Genomic DNA, 20,286 nt, shown 5'->3' on the forward strand with positions numbered 1-20,286 from the left:
AACACACCCAAGATACAGATGTATCAAGACTTGCTGTCTCTGTGGTGGAAAAAGCGTAACGCTCTGGCTTTGGGCGCCCCCAAACGATAATCCTCCAGCATCGGGGCAGTCGCCGGTCCCACAGCTTGCCCGGTGCCGAAAAAACAAGAAGGCTGGCTACATCTGTATCTGCAAGTGCTGCTAATTGAATTTGTTTCAATATACTTTGCATATCCAAATGAGCATATGTTATGATTTTGATAATGACCCGTCATTAGCACTGAGCTAACAAACCGCGGTGGAGCTGTGCGTTAATCTGTTATTGTAACCTTGACACCATGACATGGTCTACAGATTTCCACTGCACAATTGGCTGATGTGTCATAATGTAACGGCTGCGATCCATTATTTCTTACTGTGCAGGCATTACCACTGAGAAAAATCATTATATTATGTATAAATGTCATGTTTATGATATGCTGTACAGGCATACCCCGGTTTAAGGACACTCACTTTAAGTACACTCACGAGTAAGGACATGTCGCCCAATAGGCAAGCGGCAGCTCGCGCATGCGCCTGTCAGCACGGCCTGAACAGCAATACCGTCTCCCTACCTGTACCGAAGCTGTGCACAAAGGGGGAGACTGTAGAGACTGTTACAAATGCCTTATTTACATCAGTTATGCACGTATATGACGACTGCAGTACAGTACATGCATTGATAAGTGGGGAAAAGGTAGTGCTTCACTTTAAGTACATTTTCGCTTTACATACATGCTCTGGACCCATTGCGTACGTTAGTGCGGGGTATGCCTGTAATATATTGTGATATACTGCACAGTTCATGCACTACCACTGGTTCTAGGATATCAAGAAGATATTGCAATATACAGCACAGGTTGATAGTGGCTTACATCATGTCATTTTATGTGCTATTCAATCACAAATGGGATCATACAACTTCTGTATCTGATTCCTTACTCTCTGATTTCAGATGGTCAATAAATACGTTATAATCTAATTACAGTAATTGTAGTTTGAATCCAGTTGAAGAAGTTTTGCACCACGATTCTTTGTCAGTCCAGCAATCCCATCCCCTCTGCGGTTATTACAAAACGATTCTTCTTTTCAGGCACTTGATGTTATTTTGGATAAAATGAAGTCTTCTGGATTCAACTTTTCGGAAGTCAAAGCGTTGTCTGGGGCTGGCCAGGTAAGTGAAACTGTGCAGCCTCTCTCTTAGGCTGCGGCCAGGCAGGAAACGGGCTGGCGCTCATGCACGTCACGCACGTGACGTCACGCGCTCGGCTCGGCCGGGCGATTTGTGGCCGGCTAGATGTGCGCGCGGGGGGGTTGGGGGGTGCCGGTGGGCGCGGCCATGATGTCACGGGATGGTTCGCCATCATTGGGCGAGCCGCTCACGTGACACGCCAGTGAGCGCGTAATTCAAATTGTGCTTGCGCGGGCTCTCGCTCACGCTGGCCACACACATTGCAGCAATGTGCTTCATCGCGGCCAGCGCAAGCGGGAGCGCCCGCTCAGCATCACCCTGGCTGTAGCCTTAGGATTATACAGTAAAAGCTGCACAGTGGCCGGTTTAGAGATCGGGCCACATTTACTAAGCCATGCTTCTTCATAAGACATCTTCCAGAACGGCTTAGTAAATATAACTATATTCACTCGAATAAACCCATAAGGTATCTTCAAGCACAAAAGGTGCCTTACGGATCAACGCCTCTTACTAGCCACAGGCCAAGATGGACAAAAGGGTGCTAAGCTTTATTGCTCCTTTCATTACTTCCCATTCATATTCGAACTTGATACTCGGCTTTCATGTTTTGGACCTGAGACACAGTTACTTGACTTAGGTCATAGGGAGTTCATACTGATTTTGATTTGCAACTTCCATGCAGTAAAAAAAAAAAAAAAGTATATTAACCCCTTGGCTGCCTTTATGACATACTCCATTGGTGTAACTACAGTATCTCACTGCATAAATGACATCTAATTGAGTTTGGCAGAATTTAATTTGGGGTTCAAACCTATGTTACTCACAATAAACATTTTAATGGAAAAAACATGAAATAAGGGTGCCCTGCATCCATGTTATTGCATTTCAAGTAAATTACAGAGGGCCCGCTTCATGACTTTTCATCATGTGTGCTACACTGCAAATAAGAAATTACAGCGACAATATCATTTAATACAGCCTGTAAAGTCATTAATGTTCCTAGGTGCTGAGAATCATGCACTTCGCCGTTTCTTTCTGCTTACTTTTCATGTTTAAAGCAACATGGCAGTGTTTATTGGAAAGAAGGTACCAGAGAGTTACTACAAAATCTATCAGCTGCCCGTCCTCTGCACAAGCTATTAGAGGTAAGCTTTCCTAATTTATTCAACACATTACATGATTCATTATTTCTTCCATGGTTCACTAATAAAAGGCTCTTCCCAGTCTTGTTTTTCCCTCCAGGATAGCCCCATATGGATGGATTCTAGTACAACGGCAGAATGCCGTTACCTGGAAGAAGCTGTTGGCGGGGCACAAGAATTGGCCAAATTGACTGGATCACGGGCATATGAGGTAAGAGTTGGGTATAGATGTAACTGCAAATTGTGACCCTCATCAAATGCTATAATATACATATACAGTATATAATATACAGTATGCAACAAGGGTTACATTTAAAGGGGCATTTCCCTCTATTCACCAGTAAAATAACTATTTCCCTTCCTTTTCACCATTGTGAAGTCCTTTTGTTTCTGTAGTTAGCAATGTCACTTTCAATTCCGTAGCTGCATTTGGGAAATATCATTTGCTAAAAATGGGCCTCGCCAGGAATGTAAAATAAATAATAAACCGGTGGGAAATCAGTTAAAATGAAAGTCTCAGCCAAAATGAAAAGCAAGAAATAGATCAGCACGGTAGACACTAAACATTTATGTTATGGCTTCACATTTGTTTTATGGTGGAGCGGCTGCTTTAAAGTTGATAAACAACCAAAATTCAGTTAATTCCTTTAGTAAAGTAGGCTATATATATACATTATTTCATTAAGACATGCACTTTATATATATATATATATATATATATATATATATATATATATATATATATATATATATATATATATATATATATATATATATATATATATATAAAGTGCATGTCTTAATGAAATAATGTTGTCGAAAACCCATTACATAGACATCAAACAAGGCATTTGATCTCTAAATGGAAAGACTGACGAGCTTCCTACGAGACTCTTGCTCTAGGTTTTTAAGGGTCTGGCAAGCCTGGTTGATATATAATAATATTCAAGGTTTGCCTGCCCCGCCACTAGACTGTTTGTCAATCCTGCTCTGACTTTCCTCTGACCCCCAGTGAGTTTGTATACCTTGTTAAACCTGTGTGCCGCAGCAGGATCTCTGAACTTGTGGTGGGACTTCTCCCTGGTCATTTGTCAGCAGATTCTCACTTCTGTTCCAAATAGGGCAGGGGTGGCCCACTCCAGTCCTCAAGGGCCACCAACATGTCAGGTTTTAAGAATTTCCCTGTTTCAATACAGCTGACTCAATCAGTAGCTCAGTCAACTCTTCCCCTGTGACCGCGGATGAGGTTTCTATACTCCTCTCATCATCTCGCCCTAAATCATGCCCCCTTGATCTTATTCCCTCACATCTCCTCACCCTCTCTGGCACACTAAGCCCCTCTGTAACTGACCCTTTTAACCTCTCTCGCCTCTGGCACATTCCCACCTTCTTTCAAACATGCACTCATCACTCCCATTCTCAAGAAACCCTCACTTGACTCACCCCCCCTCTCAACTTCCGCCCTATCTCTCTTCTCTCCTTTGCCTCCAAGCTACTTGAGTGACTTGTATACAACCACCCGAGTCACTTTCTCTCCTCCAACTTCCTGCTTGACTCTTTACAATCTAGTTTCCGTCCTCTAAACTCCACTGGGACAGCACTAAGAAAATTGACCAATGACCTACTCACAGCTAAATCTAACTGTCATTCTCCATACTAATTCACCTGGACCTCTCTGCTGCCTTCAACATTGTTGATCACCCCCTTCTCCTAAATATTCTCCATTGGCCTCTGTGACGCAGCCTTCTCTTGGCTCATTTCCTACCTATCCAGCCGCTCCTTCAGTGTTTCCTTATCTGGTGTCTCTTCCTCTTTACTCCCTCTTTCTGTTGGAGTTCCACGAGGCTCTGTCCTTGGCCCTCTGCTCTTCTCACTGTACACCTCTTTTCTTTAACAAAATACAAATTTTGGCTTTCGGTATCATCTTTATGCTGATGTCACCCAAATCTATCTCTCCTCACCTAACCTCTCCCCCTCTCACCTGTACCGTGTCTCTAACTGTCTCTCTGCAATATCCTCCCAGATGTCTCACTGCTACCTGAAGCTTAACTTGTCAAAAGCAGAATTAGTATTATTTCCCCCTTCCACTGCCATACTACACCAACTCTCCCTCACTGTCAATCACATCAAAATCTCCTCAACACCTCAAGCCCGCTGTCTAGGGGCCATCTGTGACTCTGATCTCTTCTTCATTCCTTGCATTCAGACCCTCACAAAGTCCTGCTGTCTCAACCTACGAAATATCACCAAGATACGCCCTTTTCCTGTTCCCCACATGGCAGTGGGTACTAATTGAGATTAGCACCTCCCTCAGCATAGGTAGGACAGGAAACTCTTCTGCAGGGACCTGGTATATAAGCCCCTCCCTTTCCCTGCAGAGGCAGTCTTTTTCCTGTTCTACAGCATAGCAAGCAAAAATAGTAGGAGCACTGCAAAAAGAGGAGAACTGGAGGCACTGGGTCAAAAATCAAAATGTATTGCAGCATGCAGCCAGTAGAAAAAAAGAGAGGAATCTTTGATGTGTTTCCCGTCGTAGCTGGCGCTTTATCAAAGGGTGGTTTTATTTGCCTGAACCTAGGGCTGAAGGCAGGATTTGACCTTACCTGTTGTGCTGCTTGATTGTGGGGCTTCGGATATTGGTCTTTTTTCTGCATGCTCATCATCTGTTTCAGGTCTGCAGCAGCACAGAATGTACTCAGTCCATCTTTAAATTGTCTCTCTTTTGCTTTGACACTACTAAGATTTTTTTGAGCACCATATTAGAGATTTATGTCTCTTACTTTACAGCTACGGCAGCGGTGCGCAAACTGGGGGCGGGAGATTTTTCTGGGGGGGCGCAGGCGGTAGCAGAGGTCCCGCGCTCTTCCCCAAGGCATTTAAATGAAATGCCAGGGGATCGCATGAGGCCTCTGCAACAATAAAAGTTACTGGGATTCAGACGCTGTGATTCGTCTCCATGGCAACGCTGATGAAATGACGCCACAGGGTCATGTGACGTGACAGGCCTCAAATGACGCAGAGGGTCACGTGACCTGATGTCACATGACCCCGGAGCATCATTTGACGCAGATGCAAGGTAGGAGGGGGGTGCGAGCTCTGCAGCAGGCCAGATAGTGGTGCGCAGCAGTAAAAGTTTGCGCTCCCCTGATCTACAGCATAGCAATAGTGTTTGTTATTTTGTAAAGTTGGAACTCACCAGGACTCTGTTAGTGCGGTTCATCCTGGGGGGATGTCAGCCCCTATCCCCCTGAAGCTCCGGCAGAAACGCCATCTGGAATGGCCAGCCGGAGGCCCTGCAACCGAGCAGAACACTGGAGAACCGTCTCGGAATGCGGCAGACTTGAACACATGGCTGGGGTAAGATGCTGTGAGCAGGAAGCAGAAAAACAGAGTGTACCTTCTCATCCCGTTAAAGCGGCAATGGCGCTCTGACGTTACATGCGCGATGGCACCACTATAATCTTAAAAGGGCAATACCATCTATTGGTGCCTGACCTTCATGAAGTGTTTCTGAGGACTAAAGCGATTTCTATTTCACACAGAATTATTATAGAAGCTGAATAAAGCAAAGGGTTGCTGCGCAAATTTTTTTTTAGGTGATTCCTTATATAATAAAATGATTGTAATACAAAAGAGACTGACTAACAATGGAGTGAAGATTGTTTTGATGCAGTATCTCGGGGGTCAGTGAGAGGAAGGTGGCAAATTAGCCACGGTATGTGCAACCTGCACTAAGCCAGGGTATGTGCAACCTGCACTAAGCCAGGATGGGCACTAGATTTTTCTGGGGGAGCGCGGGCGGTTGCAGAGGCCCCGCGCTCTTCCCCAGGCATTTAAATTAAATGCCAGGGGAGGTGTGAGGCCTCTGTAACCTATGTACCGGGTTTCAGCAGGAGTGTTGTGCCACGTCGCCATGGCAACGCAGCATCAAATGGTGCAAAAGAATGTCATTTGACGCCACGTTGCCATGGCAATGGGGTCGTGTGACGTCACACCCGACGCCGGTCTAACAGTAAGGGGGGCGCTACTAGCTGCAGGAGCAGGCAGGGGGGCGCAGCTCAAAAAGTTTGCGCTCCCCTGGATTAGACCATATTCTAACCCGAGCCATAGATTATCCTACAATGAGCAGCCACCTTACCTTCTTGTTTCAACATTGTCCCTTATTCCCTAGAGTGTAAGCTCTCATGAGCAGGGCCCTCATTACCTCTCTGTATCTATTTGTGCATGTTTGTCCTCATCTGTATGTAACTGTTTATGTAATATACATAACTCTGTTCCCTCATTGTACTGCGCTGCTGCATATGTTGGCGTTTTACAAATAAACGATAATAATAAATCATGTGTCACTGGCATTGTACTGAAACATTTTGTACCCCTTCCCCCCTTTACCCCTCTCTTCTATACCTTCCCCTTCACCCTCCCCATTATTGAGCTAGCACTGACAAATAAAAACAATGTCAAAATATAGAAAAACATAAAACGAGGCATCTATTGTACACGGAGCTCACGTTCTCTTACTTACTGTCCAAGAATCTGTGATAATGTTTGGTTATCCCTGTTATAAGCTTAGCACATCATAGTTCACCACCTAGTGGTGAGTTATAAATATAGCTATTCACCGTGCACCATGGTACAAACATGCAATGTTATTGTGCCAAGTGGGAAAGAGACACCGACTGTGATTATTTGCTTTCCCACAACACAAGGAAATATGTATCTGGTTTTATATCACTACGAATAAGAGCCTTTGACATGACTTAAACTTTATAAAACAGCTTTATTAAATACTACTCATTTGGTCCAAATCAGTATTTTATGTGCTCTCATATTGACTTTTGATGGTGTGTTTTTTTTATATACAGACTATAAAACAGGGTCTTTATCAATGGTTTTTTATTTTAATAACCTTTTTGAGAAGCGCAGTCTGTAAATAGATTCCACATGACTAAAGGTTTTCACAATTGCTTGAGAATTGGCTTTTATGTCTACTAAATAAGCCTTGTTTTATTGACCAGTTGGTACATTGGTTAAGGCCAATCCTGATGATGATCACCTCTCCATTTTCACATGGGGATGTAAGCACCAGTCCCGGTTCCCAAGGTAGTTAAGGTTTTCGTTGCTGGCGTTCCTTTATGGGAAATCCAACATGGCCGATGGTGTCAACCAATAGGAAGTCTCAACCAATGATATTGCATGTTCCTATTGGCAGTCATTTTTATTTCCCAATTGGAGCTTTAAACACGGGCACCAAAAATTGTAAGTATCTCGGGAACTGGAACGGTTGCTTTAAACGCTACGTGAAAATGAAAAGAGATAATGATCAAGATTGGAATTTACCAATTTACTGTAGTAACTGATCAATAAAACCCAGTTTATTTCATAGACATCATACCCAGGCCCTTAAGCAATTGTGAAGACCACAATGAGTGGATTATATCTACAGAACGAGCTATTCAATGCTACTAAAAAAGGTTGGTAACAAGCATACACCATTGATACAGACCCTGTTGTACAGTCTGTATGTAAGTAAAACACACTATAATATACAACATGAGAAGCACAAAAAGAAATGATTTTATCAAAATGAGTAGTGTTTCATAAAGTTGTTTTATAAAGTTACAGTAATGTCAATGTTAAGTTATGGGGGTTGGGGTCCCCCAAATGTTATGGCGGGAGGTCCCCAGAGCTACAAATAACGCGGCTCAGCTTCAAAGGATCCTCCGTTTTCAATTAGCTAACAAATGCATATATGGGACTGCTGCTTTAATGCTATAATGATCATACCATGTGTCTGTGCTTGTATTATATAATTAGACTGTAACTAAGCACAACCTGATGAACTTATCAAAGAGACTGAAGTACTAGTTTTAGGATTTAGAGTAAGGAGCATTTCCATTTATTTTCCAGCGTTTTACAGGAAACCAGATCGCAAAGGTTTATAAGCAGAAGCCAGAGGTCTACACACAAACTGAGGTTCGTTTATTACATTGCTGATGATTTTAAGCAGCACTGCCATACACATTACAAGCCTGCAGCCAGTAGGACATTACAGAGTTGGGACCGGCATTACAAAGTTTACATGGCAACAGAGGATTGATTCCAATGACTAATTTGAAGTTAATGACATTTTCATGTAGCAGATGTTCTTGCCCGATTAACCCGATGTGATGCATTAACGCTAGTGTGGTATTTAATAAATGTGTTATCGCATCGCCTTGAAAACAATGGCAGCGTGTGCGTTGTCTGCTTAACGCATGGTGTATTTTTCCGTTCTCCCCCCTCCCTTAATTAACACGTTAACTGGAGCAAGAACATCTGCTGTATCTGTACGTGCAAATTTCTAAATGGGAAAAAAAAACCATATAATAATAATATGATAATGGACAAAGATGTGTTAATTAAAAAAAATTATGTTAATATGATCTATTCAATTATTTTTATTGATATTAATATCATGTCATTTGCTTTTATAATAACTACTGTAGTTCTCTCAGTAATCCACTCTGTTGACATCTTTTACAGAGGATTTCTTTAGTGAGCAGTTTTGCGGCATCACTTTTTCTCGGCGATTATGCACCTATTGATTACAGCGATGGTAAGGAGTTCTTTATTTTTCTGTCTCTAGTTGTTTCACTTATTGTGTACACTTTCTTCAAAGGATCGATATTAGGAGTAGTCATATTATCCCAGGTTTTCTAGTGTAGCAGGGATTCCCCCTTCTTGGGGGAGATCATCTCCGTGGCTGTGAGAAACAGTGCAGTTGCGGCGGCCATCTTGGTACATTCAGATCGGGCTATGGGACTCCTATACATATGGTGTGGTGGCCATGTTGGTACACCGAAACCGGATAGAGAGAGAGAGGATGTCCTGGCTAAGCAGGATTTCCTCCACTTTCTGAGGACAGTTGAGAGTTGACAGTTGATCTGGAGCCTACAGAAGTGAGGTAGTGTCCGGGGAGCAGGCAAGCTCCTGGACTAGACCTAAGACATACACCCTAGTCCCCAGACAGTCCCCTCACTGTAGTGAAGTGTGCAGGGCCGGTCATATCATTAGGGATCTCCCTGTAGTAAGGGATCACAGCAGTGAAGGATCCAAGCAGCAGAGGAGTTTTTCAGCAGCAGCCTCGTGCAGTATCCGGGTGTGAGGCGTGAGGGGCTGCTGTTGTAGACCTCACTCTGTGGGACTCCGTCGCTGGCCGCACCTTTTCTGGAGTACTCCCTAGTTAGGCTACAACCAGGAAGGTACCTGTGCACCAACTCAAGGGTGAGGCTAGCGCTACCCTCATCCACACATTGGGAAGTGTTGTTTGCTGAACACCAGGGTATGGGTGCCCAAGCACCCTAGGTATCATTGGGGCATGCTACCCCTGGGCATTTCTATTGTTATTATTATGTATTGTGACTGTGGGTAAAGTTTGGGGTTGTTGTATTATTGGGGTATACCATAAATGTATACATGTTCCTATGAGGAGCCATCCCTCTATCCAGGATCCTCATTAGTGCAGGCGCTGCACCAGAGAGAGAGAGAACACACCGTCACCCCAGGCTCCCCATGAGCGGAGGTTCAGGCCTTGTATAATTCAAAGAGGTAGCACCAGTACCGTAATTACCGCTATTTCCCATAGGGATAGGGAAAGGGTGTTACACTAGGTTATACAGTAAAAGGTGATAGGCATTCTCTTTTGACAAGTAGAGTAAGGCAACCGGCGCTCAAAGTTGCAAAGAAAATTTAGAAGATTTAGAGTTACTTGGTGATACATTGTAACGGGAGCTCGCCACAAACAGGACGGAACTGCAAGGCCGAGGTGGGGATTTGTTAACACTGACCTGGAGCCGCGAGAACGCGTCCGGTATGCAGGTTCGATGTCGTGTAGCCGGGTCAAGGTTGGAGAGCTGCGGATCATTGGGGTCACTAGGAGAAGTCAGCAGAGTCAATAGCAGAACAATGCAAGACAAGCAGAGTGCTTGCGACCATCACGACATCACAAGAAGTTTATGCTCCGCCAACTTCCAGGTGGAAGAGGCTGAGCCTAAATAGCAGGGTCGACGAATCAGATGCAGGATTACTCCTGCAGGCAGGAGAGAAGCTAGAACCAATCAGGCGACGGGAGCTTGACGGGGCCCAATCCTCACATACATGTTGTCCATCCAACACGTTTTCGGTCCCAGCCGGGACCATCGGCGGGGTTAAGTGAGAGGATGGACGAGCTCTATCACAATGTAACTGAATAAACCTTCCCAATTTTCATTGCAACTTTGATTGCCCGATGCCTTACTCTACTTACCAATACTACATATGGGAAACTTCACAGGAAGCTTCCTGCAGCGGGTGCAGCATTTACATCTGGTGCAGCATTTACATTTCTAAGAGGTCGTGAGTGCATACTCTAAAACGTATTCTTATTATCTACTGACCACAGCAATCACTGTTCAAAGAAAAGACATCTCAAGACCTGACCTCATGTAATTATTTGAAGTGCAGATTACTGAATTAGAACACTGGCCTATGATTAAATCACCTTTGGTCAGGTAATACTGCAAATGCCAGTTTTAGACCTTTAACGTTTTATAATCTTTTCTGCCCCAATATCAGGTAAACCTAAAGTGGTTATTAACAGTTCATAGCGCATTGTTACCCTTGCACGTTACAGTACGTTTGCAACTGTCTCCGAATACTGACTAAAATAAATATCACTGACGGAAAAGGAATTCACCTATAATGAATCGACCTTTTGGGTAACATCATGAATATATATATATATATTTACTCTTCTTATATCGCCCAAACAGTGTACACAATTTTGCAGCTGGTGTCCCTGCCACACAGAGCTCGCAAACTAATTTTGGTGCCTGTAGCCCATGGAGATAAAGTGACTTTAATAGAAATTTGGAAACAGCGATGCACTCAACAGGGGTCACTCTTAAGTTAAATTGGCATTTGAATTTGTGGTTTATTTTACAGAAAAAGCGTTTACTTTGTGCATTTCGGGGGTGAACCCTGCATCGGGTGCACCAGAAACTGCCACAATCCGGGCACTCAAAGAGTGTGTAACCCTGATTTCCCCCTTCCCCCAGACTCTACGGTGGTATCTAGGGTGCATGAGGGCAGATTACATGCGGTGTGGTGCATACCTGTGAGGAAAAGGAGGGCCTGAGCTTCCTGCGATGTTGTGGGGGAGCCAGGCCCGGGCTTCTGGGGTGGTAGCCTCCATGATCTCTTAGTGGTGCAGCGCCTCCATCTTCTATACTCCCAGGAATATGGGACAGGACCTGTATAGAAGAACCCCTTGGGTCCCAGGGTAATAGCTTCCAATAGACACAGTCTTTGGTAACAAAGGATAGTCTCTTTTATTAGCAGATCAGCAACTCTCCACGGTAGTGGTGTCCAGTAGCCGCAACAACAACAGCCAAGCGGTACTTATTACTCCGGTCTCCTCCCACACAGATAATTCCTCCTCTCCTTCGACAGGATGGTCTGGATTAGGGCTTCAATACCCCGTGGCCCACCCCCGAGGTTATCCTCGCGGTGGGTCTTGGATTCTCCCATCACCCCTGGCAGTGGGGTGAGGGCATTGGTCCACCAAGTCTATACTTCTATCAGCTCTACTTAAAGGAAGCTGAATCTCTCCACTCCTCTCTCTCTGCTCATGCACTCTGCGCCGGGGAGACCGCGGTCTCCTCCAACTCCTCGGACCGATCCGCAGGATTCTTCGACTCACGGCATACTTACTGAACTGCATACTCTTGGCATAACTAACCGGCAACTCCAGACTCTCGGTATAACTAACCGGCAGTTCCAGACTCTCGGTATCACTAACTCTACACACAGGAGTTGGCTGCTAAATATAGAGCTAGCCCCGCCTCTCGTGATGTCAGCAGAACCTCCCCTCTTGCTCACGCCTGGAGCAGAGTCCAGGCCTGCATCTACCACTCAGGACAGGGCTATGAAGGGGGAAAACCCATGATGATTACTGATCTTAACAGGACTTACCACAGTAGAAGGAAGATAGGTATAGCCTGTGCTGCTTACAGGGGGCTACAAGTGTATAAAAAAATAAAAAAATAAACAACTTTAATCAATCCAAAATACACATAAACGAAGCAGATAAAAAAAACCCTAAAAAGTCCACATATGGACTGTTAGTCTGTCGACAGAATACTGTACACACAACATATGAGAGACAGTATATTCAATGGCTAATAAATAGTATAGACCAAAGTGCAGTGCAAGAAGAGCAAAACAGCAACAGACCATAAAGTAATAGAACACTTACTGTACTGCACCGACACACTTTATTCGAGCAAATACCCGGTATGTACCTGGCAGATACCTGGAATGCGCCGCTCCTCACCTCTGACAAGCCCCGTTGCGTTTGCCTTCCCAGCCTGGGTTCATGCCTGGCTGACGGGTGGCTGATCTGTTAAATGATAATGATTAGGATTTAATAGGCTGCAATGCTTCGCGTGTCTACCAGATGGCATAAATTCATGAATTGTAATGCAGTATATATATATATACTGTGCAGTATTGCAGCCAGCGGGAATAAAATGCTTCAATCCCTTGCTGGAAAATACCTCAATGCACTCGGGCAGAAAACAGTCACAAACCTCAATACACCCGGGTATACCCGAATTCGTGGGACTAGCCGAGCTCAAATAAAGTGTGTCGCCAGTGTATATGGATACACTGATATAAATACATGGATTTAAATAGGCAGTCTTCTTTAAATGCAATATTTACTTGTCTCTGTTTGTTGTTCTTGATTTGCAGGTTCTGGAATGAATTTACTACACATTTATGAGAAAATGTGGTCTGGGAAATGTCTAGATGCGTGTGCACCCGGCCTAAAGGAGAAACTTGGCTCTGTTGTTCCCTCAAGCTCAATACTGGTGCGTCATTGGAAAATACAGGTCTAATCCTACAGTTTAACCAGTACTGCTCTTACTATGTGTCATATCTTCCCCAGGGGCCTGTATCTACGTATTATGTCCATCGCTTTGGGTTTAGTCCTGGCTGTAAAGTTGTTGCATTCACAGGGGACAATCCAGGTGAGGATATAAAGCATACCGTGTATTTTTCTGCTAATAATTGAGATAGTGTGTGAAATTTTGTTTGGTCAGTGAAATTCCGTTCCATTCATTATTAATTATAGTAATTTTTAATTTTAATACGGCATAACACAATTACTGCAGGGTATAGATGCCCTTGAACAAGCAAACATCACCTTACTGCAGGCCCAGATCCACAAAAGCTCTGTTATCTTACATTAAAGGCCAATAATGTAACATTAAATCATATTTTCTCCCTTAAAAGCCATTGCATTGCAACAGCTCTTAGTAATGACATGCAAATGAGACGTTACGATAAGAGCACATCCACTAAAGTGTGTTAAGGTTAATGGAGGGACTTAACGTTGCATTAGTTAGGTCAACAGGAGGAGTACACAGAGCGCAAGAACTCCTCTCGTGGGTAAATGGTAGTCCACAGGAATCAGATCAACATGTATTAAACGAAAAGAGAAAAAATCATGGTACAATAAAGTTTAATAAACAAAAAATCCTTAGAGCAGTGAGCTCCAGTACACTCACATGCTCCACGATCATAAAAGGCAGTGTAACCAACTCAGGGTTAGGAGCGACGCCGATAATACAGCAAATACAGCTACACACGAATCCTCTGGGTAGGAACAGTCTCATCCGCATCCAAACAGCGTCTGACGTCACGGGACTTCCTCGGCTCTCCTCCAATGGTAAGGGAGGTGGCAGGCTACGGAGTCAGCGTCAGCGGCAGCGCGATGATCTTTACAGCGGGAGAACAGCTGTTTCACAGAAAACGGCAATAGGCTCCACACAGCTCACGAATCACTGCTCAATTGCAAATAACCCTACGCGTTTCATCCGGGTATTCGGACTTCTTCAGGGGTGTATGGATACAGACTATCTCTCAGCATTAAATAGTCCCCAAAAGGGGAGGGGAAAAGGCGAGTACATCAGCATCATAGCACAGGCCATGCCCACAATGCAAGAGTATAAACATACAGAAAGCAGCCACTGTAAAATGGACATACATAGTATATAATAATAAAATGTACATAAAATGTATATAATAAAAATATATATATATATAAATAAACATACATAGATAATAATAAAGATCAAGGTAAAACCTAAGTGAAGACAAAAAAGAAAATCAACACAAGCAATAATTAAGAATGCATATTAAAAATTGCATACATTAAAAAATAGCATATATTAAAAATTAATGTAAAAAGGGAAATGTATATAATAAAAAAAAATATATATATATATAAATAAACATACATAGATAATAATAAAGATCAAGGTAAAACCTAAGTGAAGACAAAAAAGAAAATCAGCACAAGCAATAATTAAGAATGCATATTAAAAATTGCATACATTAAAAAATAGCATATATTAAAAATTAATGTAAAAAGGAAAATGTAAATATATATGTGTTAATATAATGTGCATAAGGAATTAGTATAAAAACGCACACATAATCATCAATGTAAAAAAAGAAACCAGATCAATATCGATGTTAAGACCACCTGGCTTAAGTGTACATAATTTATGTATCCAGAAGGTTTCTTTTTGGGATATCTCCTGGATACGATTGCCTTCTCCCCAATGTAAAGTGACCAAATCTATGCCTAAATAACTCAGACCCTCCGGGTTTGAGCCGTGGAACTTTTTAAAGTGTAAAGGAACACTGTGATTCTCCAAACCATTCACAATGTTCCTTATATATTCCAGGACCCTCACCAGGAGGGGTCTGGTTGTGCGGCCCACCTATTGTAGGCCGCATGGGCATTGCAATAAGTAAACAACAAAAGTACTTCTACAATTAATAAAATCGTCAATATTGTGTACTTCTTTGGTCACATGGGAGGTAAAGTGATTAGTTTTTGTCTGGCAAAATTTGCAAGCCTTGCAGCTTGTACACTTAAAAAAGCCCTTGGGTGTTTGGCCTAACCATGTGTCTCCCATCGACAGAGGTCTGAGCATACTAGGAGCGATTCTATCCTTAATGTTACGTGCCTTGGTATAGACAACCTGTGCCCTATCAGGTAAAAAAAATTTAAGGAATTGATCCCCCTTTAAAATATGCCAGTGTTTATTTAAAATTTGGTTAATTTTAAAATGTTCATTATTAAATTGGGTGATGAAGGGAATAAAATTGGACTTCATCTCTTCTCGAGGAATTGGTTTTAAAAGTAGACTTCTATCGCTTTCTCTCACTTTTTTTATTACCGTACTTAGATCAGTGAGTATATAATCCTTCTCTAAAAATCTTTGTTCCAACATAGCAGACTGCTCCTCAAACACCCCAATGTCAGTACAGTTCTTGCGTAATCGCATGAATTGGCCTGAGGGGACATTCGAGGTCCAATTGGAATGGTGACAGCTCTTTCTACTAATATAAGTATTGCAATCAACCGATTTAAAATGTGTTTTGCTTAGAACCTTCATATTATCTACGTAAAGGGCAAGGTCAAGAAACTCAATACTAGAGTGGTCAGATTGATGGGTAAATTTAAGATTCATATTGTTCTCATTAAGATAAATGATAAAATCTTCCATCAGCATGCTAGAACCATCCCATATGAAAACGATATCATCTATATATCGTTTCCATGACACCAGGTTTGCGCCAAATGGGTTGGTGTGGAAGATAAAATCCTCCTCCCACACACCCATGCATAAGTTAGCATAACTTGGCGCGAAGCTGGTTCCCATGGCAGTACCCCTGGTCTGTAAATAAAATTTATTGTCAAAAGAGAAATAATTATGATTTAAAATAAACTCTTTACCTTCTATAATAAAATCAATTTGGTCCTGTACAAATTTATTAGACTGTTCTAAAATCCTTTTAACAGCGCTGCATCCCTGAGAGTGATCTATTATGGTGTACAGCGAAGTAACGTCAACAGTATACCAGATGTAACTCTCCTTCCACTCTAAATTTTCAAAACTATTAATTACCTCAGTAGAGTCTCTCAAAAAAGAAGGTAAGGTTTTTACAAAATCCTTAAGAAAAACATCTATATACTGAGACAAATTAGAGGTAAGGGAGTTAATCCCGGAGATAATTGGACGACCTGGAGGTTTGTCCTTGTGTACTTTAGGTAAAAAGTAAAAAATAGGGATTTTAGGAAATGTATAATTTAAAAAGGTGAATTCATTATCACTCAAAATCCCAATATTTTTACCTTTTATTTAACAGAACGTCTAAATCGGTCAAAAAAGATTTGGTGGGGTTGGAGGGTAAAATGGTGTATGTACTTCGATCACCAAGGATTCTAAGTGATTCTTCTAAATAGTAGTCCCTGCTCATGACTACTGTACCACCTCCTTTATCCGCCGCTTTTATCACCAAACCTTTATCATTGGCCAACTTGTTAAGAGCTAAAATTTCTTTTGGTGTCACATTACTCTTACTTTTTGAGTGATTAGCTAAGTCCTCAAAATCATTAATAATGAGGTTATAGAAGGTATCTACAAAATTGCCCTTATCAAATTGTGGAAAAAAGTAGATTTGTTTTTAAGTTGTGTATGACAAAAATCGGATGTTACAACTTTAACAGAAGGTGCGATTCCTTCATCAATTTTGGGCAAATCAAATTGCCTTTTTAAAAAATGCCTTTTTAATGTAAGCTTCCTCAAGTATTTATTCGCGTCAATGAACAGTTTAAAAGCATCTGGTTTAGCAGATGGCGCAAATTTTTAACCTCTAGAGAGTATTTGTAGATCTGGATCAGTTAAAATAGTGTTACTAATATTAAAAATTCCTGATGTATCTACTACTTTGCTTTTTTCTTTAATATGTCTTCCTCCTCTGGTTCCCCTCCTATACTTTCCTCTCTGGTTCTCTTTCCCTGTGGGGTCTGAGGATTTTTCTCCTCCAGGGTTATGAACCGATTCTTGTGTTCCCAATCTTTCAGAGCCATCCTCCATGGGAACAGACGCTCCTCCTCCCTCTCCTTGGATTGTTGTCCTTTCTCCAAAAAAGAGGCAGAGGAAGAGGAAACTATCTCTTTTGTGTTATCTTTTTTATGGTATTCCTTGTTTGGATAAATCTGCTTACCACGCTTATTTTCTGATTCTCTATCCCTGTAATGATTTTTATTGTCATATTTCTTCCTATATGAACGAGGGGATTTAGATCTATCATAATAGCGTGTCTTGGGTGTGGTACTGCTGCGCCCGCCTTTAACCTCCTACTTGCCCGCATTTATCCGGGCGATATCTCCGTTTCTAGCGGAGTTTCCCGCGTGGCGGCCGCATTCAGCAGATAAGCGCTAATGGCACTTATCATTGAAAGCGCCCGCGGCGCGGGAAAACTAAAAAAAAAAGCCGTGCGCCGCCACTCTAGGTGGAATTTCTACATCTTTAGTTTCAACCTCTACAACCTTAGAATCTTTAATTACACCTTTAGATTTAGACGAATTATGAATAGTACCATTATCGTAGTCTAATTTATCTCTCTGGAATTTTTTCACTTTTACAGAGATAACTGTGGAGTGTAGTTTATCAATCCTGTTTTGTAGTTTATCATCTTTATCTTTAAAACTATTACTATCCATAAATGGTTCTAGTTTAGTTTGAAGATCATTGATTGATTTATCCAAAGTATCTAAAAATGTTTTATGGGTAGAGACAAGGAGTACCATTAGTTCAAAAGAACAAGTATCAATAATAGTGTTCCATTTATCCAAAAAAACTTGATCAGTTAAGTAACAAGTAGGCTGCTTAGAAATGCGCAAGCCTCGTGGGATGCGTTTACATTTTAAATATTTCTCTAAACTTACCATATCCCATAATTTTCTGGCTTCAGAAAATAAATGTTTTTCTTACTCAACGAAATGAGGGGACAGGTCCTCCTCAAGGGGAGTATCCATGTGATCATTTACATCAGATATATCATCACAATCAAAATTATGATGGAGATTAAGATGTCTAAGATTCCATTGGGAAAAAACATTACAAGGTGCATCAGCCATATTAAGTGTATAAAAATTAGTGACAGTGAAACCAAAATATATAAGGTAAACAATGTGAAAAATTAATAATAATACACAATATTGTGAAGTGCTAAAGATATATAAAATATATAAATATATAATCGGGTGCAGCTGACAATGATAAACAGAAATGGTGCAAGAAAAGGTAAGCGTAAACCCAATAATATATCACAAATAAATGAATCACAAAAAATGATATCACCAAGAGGAGATGCTGCTGGTGTGAGGAATTTCTCAATCCCTCAATAGGCAACAGGAGGAGTACACAGAGCGCAAGAACTCCTCTCGTGGGTAAATGGTAGTTCACAGGAATCAGATCAACATGTATTAAAAGAAAAGAGAAAAAATCATGGTACAATAAAGTTTAATAAACAAAAAATCCTTTTAGCAGTGAGCTCCAGTACACTCACATGCTCCACGATCATAAAAGGCAGTGTAACCAACTCAGGGTTAGGAGCAACACCGATAATACAGCAAATACAGCTACACACGAATCCTCTGGGTAGGATCAGTCTCATCCGCATCCGAACAGCGTCTGACGTCACGGGACTTCCTCGGCTCTCCTCCAATGGTAAGGGAGGTGGCAGGCTACGGAGTCAACGTCAGCGCTAAGGTCTTTACAGCGGGAGAACAACTGTTTCACAGAAAACGGCAAGAGGCTCCACACAGCTCACGAATCACTGCGCAATTGCAAATAACCCTACGCGTTTCATCCGGGTATTCGGACTTCTTCAGGGATGTATGGATACAGACTATCTCTCAGCATTAAATAGTCCCCAAAAGGGGAGGGGAAAAGGCGAGTACATCAGCATCATAGCACAGGCCATGCCCACAATGCAAGAGTATAAACATACAGAAAGCAGCCAATGTAAAATGGACATACATAGTATATAATAATAAATGTACATAAAATGTATATAATAAAAAAATATATATATAAATAAACATACATAGATAATAATAAAGATCTAGGTAAAACCTAAGTGAAGACAAAAAAGAAAATCAGCACAAGCAATAATTAAGAATGCATATTAAAAATGGCATACATTAAAAAATAGCATATATTAAAAATTAATGTAAAAAAGAAAATGTAAATATATATGTGTTAATATAATGCGCATAAGGAATTAGTATAAAAACGCACACATAAACATCAATGTAAAAAAAGAAATCAGAGCAATATCGATGTTAAGACCACCTGGCTTAAGTGTACGTAATTTATGTATCCAGAAGGTTTCTTTTTGGGAGACGAATGGGTCTGAATGAGGGTTACATCTATACTTCATTTCTATGATCCTTGGTATACATTGCATTTCATCATTGGTGTCTTCTAAGGGGGATCCAGGTATATAGCATAATCCTAGATGTCCGTTTTGACCTAAGGGGCGGACAGCCCAGGTTAGATCATTCCTACACTCCAATACCTATGTGACTATATAATGTTGGGTTCCCAATTCTCCCATATATCAGATTTAGAGGAGATTGGTTGAAGTGTTGGTGACCCTCATTCACACTCATGTGTATCCACATATACATTGTTCTGTATTTAACAACTAACATCTGTCTACAGTCACCTAGAACTAGGATCTATCCACCTAAACATTAAGTGTTTTGATCAGTGACCATATAAATTATGAGGAACTGATATACACTCTCCCCTGTCTTTACCTTACTCACGATTCATTATGAAATCAATTACTATATGAATACTGTGCGTGTAGCACACCTTGGCTGTACTTCACTTTAATCAGTGAATAAGTACTTTTTAATTGAACCGCCCACCACTGGGTATATAACCAACGGGTTCTAACCTAATTGGCACCTCCTCCCTTGAGAAAGCGCCAGTCCCGTAGCGCGAAACGTACGTCGGGTATGACATCATCGCGTTGACG

At 41.7% G+C, this 20,286-nt stretch overlaps 1 protein-coding gene across 1 annotated transcript in view; it reads left to right on the forward strand.

Moving 5' to 3' along the window:
• Window positions 1-20,286, forward strand: part of XYLB (xylulokinase) — a 195,360-nt gene that overhangs the window by 20,915 nt on the left and 154,159 nt on the right. Inside the window, exons 4-10 of the mRNA XM_075589153.1 lie at window positions 1,112-1,192; window positions 2,269-2,355; window positions 2,435-2,563; window positions 8,260-8,325; window positions 8,875-8,947; window positions 13,123-13,241; window positions 13,319-13,400. Of these exons, the coding sequence (XP_075445268.1) occupies window positions 1,112-1,192; window positions 2,269-2,355; window positions 2,435-2,563; window positions 8,260-8,325; window positions 8,875-8,947; window positions 13,123-13,241; window positions 13,319-13,400 (637 nt within the window). The remainder of the gene's footprint in view (window positions 1-1,111; window positions 1,193-2,268; window positions 2,356-2,434; window positions 2,564-8,259; window positions 8,326-8,874; window positions 8,948-13,122; window positions 13,242-13,318; window positions 13,401-20,286) is intronic.

The sequence above is a fragment of the Ascaphus truei genome, chromosome 2 (assembly GCF_040206685.1).
Source record: "Ascaphus truei isolate aAscTru1 chromosome 2, aAscTru1.hap1, whole genome shotgun sequence".
NCBI classification, from domain to species: domain Eukaryota; kingdom Metazoa; phylum Chordata; class Amphibia; order Anura; family Ascaphidae; genus Ascaphus; species Ascaphus truei.